This window comes from Phaethon aethereus (genome assembly GCF_964289735.1).
Source record: "Phaethon aethereus genome assembly, chromosome: 4".
NCBI lineage: Eukaryota > Metazoa > Chordata > Aves > Phaethontiformes > Phaethontidae > Phaethon > Phaethon aethereus.
In genome coordinates, this window is record NC_138578.1 from 74,653,518 (window position 1) to 74,661,880 (window position 8,363).

General features: G+C 36.8%; 1 protein-coding gene across 3 annotated transcripts in view; it reads right to left on the minus strand.

Annotated features, from left to right (window-relative positions):
• Positions 1 to 7,881, minus strand: part of RGS12 (regulator of G protein signaling 12) — a gene marked incomplete at both ends in the record, with an annotated part of 86,443 nt that extends 78,562 nt beyond the window's left edge. For all 3 annotated transcript variants that reach the window (XM_081999247.1, XM_081999246.1, XM_081999245.1), the window contains one exon: positions 6,025 to 7,881. In XM_081999247.1, the coding sequence (XP_081855373.1) occupies positions 6,025 to 7,881 (1,857 nt within the window). The remainder of the gene's footprint in view (positions 1 to 6,024) is intronic.
• Positions 7,882 to 8,363: the final 482 nt, after the last annotated feature.

The following is an 8,363-nucleotide window of genomic DNA, read 5'->3' on the forward strand; positions in this document are numbered from 1 at the left end:
TCTCAGAAACACTTAGATGCCTGCATCTCCCCTTAATTATCATGATGTTAATTGGAGTCCAAAGCCGCACTTGATCTAGAAAACATTTAAATTCAGGTATAATGAAAAGTTCTAGATCTCTAACACATATATTTGAAATGAGAAAATTTCACAAAGTCAACATTGCTCTACAAACATTTACTGTCCAGATTTTATCTAATTTCTTTTTCAGAGAAAAGCACCCAGCATTATTTTGGCTTTTATACATTTTTAAAGATCCTAGAACTGATCATTTTTTTAAATCATTAGATTTTAGAAGATTACAGTACATACGAACAGGGCACATGAAATTACTAAACATTTTGTTACTTTTCATTTTCTCATAGCAAAATGTATCATAGGACCTATTTCATACAAATGCCCCTTTGCAGATTAATTCACATTAGCACATTCTCAAATCTAGTCTGGTGTTTGGGATTTCAGTTGAGTTCTCTTTAAGGTATATACATACATCTCAAATCAGATCAAAACCTATCATTCCAAAGGTTAACATTAAATAGTACTGCATAAGAATAGCAATCCAGCTGCCATTAATTCTGCTTTATAAACAGCTGGGGTGGAACAATTTAAGCTAGTGAGCAAACAGAATTATAGAGGAAAGGGAAAAAAACATGTAATTATACAACAAAACACAAATATGGGAACCACACAGCTTTGCCAACATTGTCTTTGCATCGAAAATGTCTGCCTTTCAGTTAGTTCACCACCCAGTTACCAACATTAAAAACTGCAATTCTTGGAATTGAATTAAATTACAAATTTTCACCAAAAAAAAAAAAAAATTCCATTTTTAACTTGAACAGTATGTCTTGGTGGTGAAACACTGGCACAGGTTGCCCAAGGACATAGTAGATGCCCTGGAAACATTCAAGGTCAGGTTGGACGGGGCTCTGAGCAACCTGATCTAGTTGGAGATGTCCCTGCTCACTGCAGGGGGGTTGGACTAGATAACCTTTAAAGGTGCCTTTCAACCCCAAGTAGTCTATGATTCTATGATCTTTTTCAGTAATACTTGCTTTGGAAACAAAGACAACTCTGAAGTAGTTACAGTTAAATTTCTGATCAAAACAGAGTAACAGTAATAGTAATCCTGAAAATATATTAGCAAGGAAACATGCATTAGTGAACCCCACAATATTGCTTACGTGTCTTCTCTCTTCTACATTTTTACAATATTTTCAGTAGCTTAAGTCATGAAGCAGTTGACACATTTTTCAGTTTGTTTTTTTTTTTTTAAAGTATTTGCAATACAATTGTGCAGTGTGTCTCAGACAATGAGATTATCTATTGTTTTTCTTCCTTAAGATCTACAAATAGCATCCATTTACAAATTCACACTCTTCATGAGCACAAACAATAATGTGGTCAAGATAGAAGTCTTACAACAGATGTGAAGCAGAAAAGGGTTTCTGAAAATCAATACCCAACATTTTAAAAGGCTTTTTAATTACTTTTCAATAGATTTGTCATATTCACTTGGAATAGACTTCATACCCAAATACTAGTTATTAAGCTGAGGTTGTAAAACCTCTTGTGATCTTAAATATTATACTTGCCTCCACAATGCTAAAACAGACTTTCTTTAAAAAAAAAAAAAAAAAAAAGAAGAATGGTGAGAGGTCAATGCCTAGGATTCTGTCCTTATGGAGAGAAAACTCAAAGAGTAAACTGACTGTTATGAAGCTTTCCAGTGGAAAAAGGAGTATTCTCCCAGTAAAACTTAATTTAAAACAGTAATGGGTAGACATATTTTTGGCCAGGCACTAGCCCGAAAACAGAGTGTGAGGGTTGAACAAAATCAAACGTATTATATTAATTTAGTCTAGAGGGAAAGGAATGCTTCCCTGTTCAGCAATTTCTCAAGTCCCTTGCCAATCCTAACATCCCCTGATGTTTTCATATTGCTCATGGTGCTTTTCTTTTGCATAACGCAAAATCATGCAAAAGGATGAGTAGGTAAGTGCCTGAAACTTAGTGGGATGCCAAAGAAGGGGAAAATAACAAAGCAAAGGAAGTAGTACAGTGCACAAGGAATAACAAACAAAAATGCAGGAATTATTCTATTCCCACTGAAACCCTAACCAGCCTCTTCATCTGCTAGTCTCGTAGACCTCATTAGAAAACACACCCCCAACCAGCATCAGTCTTTCAGCAATTCATAAGCTTCTCACTGCCAGAAATCATCATTAGTTACTCGGAGATTCAAAGCCATGTTCCATGATCTTCCTTTTCAGTAAACTTCAGCAACATCATCTGCCTTCCACTAGTCAAGGAGACCCAAAAAAAAGCCTCACAAATTGCTTCAATAGAAATCTGTTCACATGAAACTTTTAAGAAACAAGGGAAACATGAAGTTTGGTACAGGAAATAATTTTAGAGGTGCATAGGGCCAGAGATACCTTCCAGTAATCTCAGTCAGAAGAGGTGGAACAGAAACAAAATCTCCCTGACTTTGTTCTCCTCTCCCCACATACAACAACCATTTTAAAAGCCAAAGATTAAAAAACAAAAAATACAGCAATTGTGAAAATATGAGTTCAGTAACCTTGGGATAAATTCCTTACAACACTTTAAAGCAAAACAAAAAACCTCATGCTATCCAGTAACATTTAATCAAATTAGGCGTTTTTAATTTTTTTCAACCATTCACACTTATATTGAACTTTAAATGCGTTGTAGCAGTGTGAAGAGTACTAATATTTAAAACACGTTTTTGCCAATTATTACAAAATTAACCACAATTCTAAATTGTGAGCTGAAAACATCATCATTAAAGGGACTACAACACTAAAGGCAAAACAAAGCTCAGAAAATGCATTTACTTCCTTGTAACCTGAAGTCTGAAACGCCATACCTATTCCTACCCACAAGAAACACTTCCCAAGTCCAGTTCTGAAAGTGCAATTTTAAATTTATATGTTCACTAGAGCTTTTTCATATCTGCTCTTGTGTTCTGTACAATTCACAAATGTTTTATCAGTGCAGCTATAAAATCAGGAAAGAGTTCATGTCCCTCTTACCCCCCACTAGCACTGTACAGTACAGCTTATTTTCCTGAATTATATGCTGTGGATTATCACTGTTTAGCCACACAGCAGTTCTGCTAGATCAGGAACTCACATCCCTTCCCCAGTGTGTAGTGAAAGCTCCAAGAAAGACGGTACGTAATACGGATGTGCAGAGTCCATCACAAAAAAGTCCAGCTTTGGTAACCTTTCCTCCCTCGAGTGGCTTCAGCACATTCCCACTTGTAGGATATATTACCCTTCAGTATTAATGTAAAACACCAAAAAAACCCCACCTTAATTAAAAAGCAATTTAAGGACTGCTCTGCCAAATGAAGCATTAGACTCAGCCACCAGGTTATAAAAATATGAATGTAATCCCATGTGGCCACTTTATATGCTTTATGCCATGACTGGAATGTGTCTGAGCATGCTGTGTAAAATCAGTACTTACCACTTAAAAAGGTCACAGCAAGCTGAGGATGTATAGTTTTCTAGAACGCAACATCTAACCCATCTGAATAATGTTTTTAGACAGTCTTACCTCTTCTCCTCACACAAAGCAAAATGAGACTCTGAATATCATTCTCTTATGAACGCAGATTAGGGCTCTAACATGCAAAAACATAGATTCTCCCTATTTCTGCAGTAAAGAAATACAGAGGTACTAGAGAAGTACAGAGGTACATTCATCAACAACAACATCCCCTGACTATTTTCATTAAAGATTTAAGAGGAGAACATAGTACTACTTCACCTTTATGAATTACTCTGAATAATGCTAAGTGCTTGCAACTCATATTTGCAAATGATTTCAAGACTTTCATGAGCTTTTCTCATCAGTCTCAACAGCCTTCAATAATACTGAAAAACAAAATTAAGATGCAAAAGGGGTTCTGTAGCCTTAATGAGGAGACTAAATGCTAAAGCCATGTAGGAATATTTTAAATGTGTCTTGCAAACCCATTTGTTATTAATCAAAGAACAGAATGCCTATTTTATTAGTAAATAGACTTAAAAGAGAAAATTGAGATATTTAGTCCCGGAACACATAGTCTGGTATATGCTGACGGGTGATACAGCAGGTGAAATATTAATACTGTTTACCCACGTATAGAACATCTTTCATCTTGAAGTGTAAAATTTTCTGTAAGATTTTCATTAGTATACTCTTGACTTCCACGAAATAAATGTTTCAAATATTTAAAAAATATTTGGTTTAATTTTAAATCTCTGGAAAAAAAATCTAATCCGTATTACCATCATGGATAACAATGCAGACACAAACTTGTTGCAGAGACCCTCAAGGAATATCAACAGCATCCCCAGCAGCTGGTCCAGTTCTGAAAGAGCACTTGGGACCAACATCCGTAACACATCTACAGCAGGTGCTGTGTATAAAGAGGCCGTTTCCTTGGTCCACCAGCAAAGAGATCATGAAGCAGGTAGTCTTCAAGGTAGCAGACAGAATTGTTTTTTAGGTGGTTTGGGTGGGCAGCGTTTACAAATTAAGTGTTTCTGTTTGGATAATTTCTACTTGGTTTTCAAAAAGTGTGAATCACCTTGTATTTAAGATCACCTGAAATTTAATACATTATTGTGGGTCTGGAAAACTATGCTGCCTGTAGCAGTCACTTCACCTTAAAAACACACTCATGTATAACTATTACATATACTAGTCTATTTTTTTTCTTTTCAGCCCAAAAAGCATACAAAAGAACGTATGCAAAAGTTGTTGGCTTCACAGTGCAAGAAAAGCAATAAAAAACAACTTCTCTTCCCACACCAAAACGTTCTGAAGTTTTGCATTCTAATCCCAAAAAAGTCTATGCCCAAGTGTCAATGCAAAGATTTTGCTTGTAACAGTGTGAAACAACTAATGAATCTCTACTGTCATCCACTTGAGCAGCAGTTGGATATTTTTAATCATGTGAAAAAAGATTTTTTCAAAAAGATTTGGATAGTATGATGGACACTTGAATCTATCATATAAGCAACACTGCCTCATGGAAGGACAATGCTTCCTGAAGACTAATTTGGAGTATAAGGTTCTGTCTTTCCCTGCAGTCAGCAAATGTTTTAGGTACAACTCTGCTACTAACTCGTTTAGTATAAGACCAATGATCTCCACTTTACTGGAATCCCAGTTATCAACAACAGACTCCCATGACATGCAGTCCCTCAAGAGCAAAATGTGTATGTGACAAAGGGAAACAGTATGTAATTATGTTGGATACCCCTCCCACACTTTTTTTTTAAATCTTCTTGCTTCGGTTTATAGAAGTCTAATAGTAGACAAAACAAGTAGATGAAGCCGCAATTTGGAATAAAATTTGAATTACCACTTACTGGCAGAATGTTAGATTTGTGACCTAATAGAGGACACCATAATCACCACTAACATCCTTTGATGTAGGTTTAATTGTATTGAACTGAATTTACTTATATTGAAAGGTTTGCTGGAGTGAATTTTTATAATGAAATTGTCTTACTCCTTTAAGGTGAAAAGTGTATAACAAGATTTTGACTAATGATTAGACTACATCTCTATAAAAATAAATATCACTAAAATAAAAACTATTTGCAGCCTTCTATAAAAAAGGAACCAGACTGAAGATCCAGACTGTTTCCATTCTTTTGCTGCTGGAGGTCAGAAGGAACTGAAGTTGCTAGAATGTCATGCCTCCTTTTATTGCAATGCCACTGCAACATTTGGAAACAATGAAAAGACGAGAAGAAATGTGAGAAAGCTCTAACAGACAACACTTCCAGATGAAGTACAATTCCAGAGCTGCACTCAATTAAACAGGAATATGCAAAGCCTCTGCAAAGGAGAAAGAACTGCATTATTTTCTTCATCTGAAATTTTGTAAATGATATAATACTTGTTTAAATTTTATTATGAAATTATACCATAGACCTTGGGGTTGGGAGGTTTTTTTGTTTGTTCGTTTAGGAACCAGTATCAACATATTCTTACCTTTTTATCTTCTTTAGACTTCCTAATACTGTGCGGAGGGACAAATTTGTTCTGCATGCAAAACATCTTCTTGGACCATTCATTTTTATGAGATTTTAACTGCGGCTGACCAAAGCTGCCATCAACCCTGTATCTGTCAGCTGGAATCTTATTCATTGGCGGGGGAAGAGTTCCACAGTTAACACTTGACCAACCATCCGTAGAATCAGTGTACGACTCCTGGTCACTAGCATTTCCATGCTGCCATTCTTGTAAAACATGCACAGGCAACCACCTTTGATTGCCTAGGCCTGCAGCGTTTTTCTTTGATGGCGGTACCGAATTTCGAGAGGAAACCAGTGGAACTTCAATACGAGCAGAAGGACTTAAGTGTTTGTTTACATTTTGGGACTTATCATTCTGAATTACTTCTAAAGGAATGTTTCCTTCTTGTTCATGACAGAAGCCATTCCAATGGGAAGCAGGCTGATTTTGTCCCCTTCCTACTGGATTTTCCCATATGCTGTTAGGAATGTGTTTACTCGGATTGCTCCCTAAATCAACCACCAGAACTCTATTATTCTTTTCCTCTTGGTTAAAATTTCCAATTCCACTATCACTGTTACTGCTTGTACTATTATTCTGATGAGCATCTGCATCACCATCAAGAAAAGCCCTCGCACGCATCCCTTCAATCAATTCCCCCATATCTCTGTAAAGGACAGAAATAAACTGAAGAACAGGTAGGGATGATGTTGGAAACTCTAGACAGCCATTTGTGTCTGGATCTGCTGTACATTCCAGTCCAAAACGTCTTGCTATGCCCTGGTGAATTTTATGATGAAATAATTCAGGATCCACCATAAAAACATGGCAGGATGTCCTCAGAACCCCTTCATCTTCCTGAGCCAAGCTTGCATCATCATTTGTCTGCATTGTAACTAGTCCAAAGAATCTTCTATCATCTGGGCAAACAGCACTGAACGCCAGTTTCTCTGCAGGATATTCCGCCACTACACCTGATTTGTCACTGCAGAGCTGAATACAATCATGCATTATCTTCATCATCACTAGCGAATGGATTTTTTGTTCTGCCCGCAAACGTCTCATGCATCCACGAATAGCCTGCAAACTCTCATTTTCCAAATTCGAGGTTGTTGAAGGAAGTTCAATCGAGCCTAGGTAACCTACAATCATGGCAACATTTAAAATGCTTGCATCTAATCCAAAGTCTTCTGCGCTCTCCAGTCCAATTCTAAAAACTGAATCATCATTCAGGACTTTGGATATTTCTTCCTTCGACAGTAGGTTTGGATTGCTTATACTTTCATGGCCAGTTTCAAATTTAATAGCAGCAGAATCTGAAAATGATCTTTGTTTTGGTGCAGAATTATCTGACTTAGCAGCACAAAGTGTAGGATTCTCAAAGATCATGTTGAAAATGCCACCAGACTGCATTTCTTCAACAACTTTCTCTGCTCTGTTTATACCCAGAGCTTTAGAGTCAGGTTTGGGTTTCAGCCACCCTTTCCCATCATAAAAACCAACTTCTTCATCACTTGAACATGAATCTGTATGACTAATACCTTCAGCAATGACCATGTGCAGGACTCCAGAACATTTTCCTATAAGTTTCACTACATCTTCATGAGAGGCTTTTTTAACATTGATTTCATTAACTGCAAATATCTGATCTCCTGCTTTAAGTCCAACATAATCTGCAGGGCTTCCTTTCATAACACAACTAAGAATACAAGGAGCTTGTCCAGAAAGGGTAAAACCATAACCTGCTCTTCCTCTAGCAACCTCCACGCTTCTTATCCGAGGAGGAGCATGCACGTTGAGTCGACGTTTGACTGTTTCCCCTGGTCTATACATTTTGGGGTTTTTTTCCTGAAATAGGAAAACTTTTAATTAGTCCATTTTTTGGTCATGTTTCAAGAGTATCACTCCTTCATCTGACGAAGCTCTGAAGAAAGAGGAAAAAAAAAGACATTTTAATTCTCAATCATATTTCAGGCTTTCTAGTTCCCAGTATACCTTTTAATGTTCAGAAATATTGCTAACGAACTCTACCAAAAACTATTGCTAGAGAATTAACAAACACTCAAAACAATTTGAAAAGAACAGGTACCATCAGTCTTATTTTACTGATGAGAAAGCAGTAGCAAATGCAAATAAAGTGGCTGTCCAAAATGGCAAAGTAACTGAATGGCAAAGCGAAGAACAGAATCTAAGTCTTCTGATGTACAGCCAGTGTTTTTATGCTACAGCACGTCACATCTTCTCCAACTCCACCATGTTACCTACCATTCAGTTAAATTCTGTCTTACTGCACCATTGCACATTTTTCAGCCCAG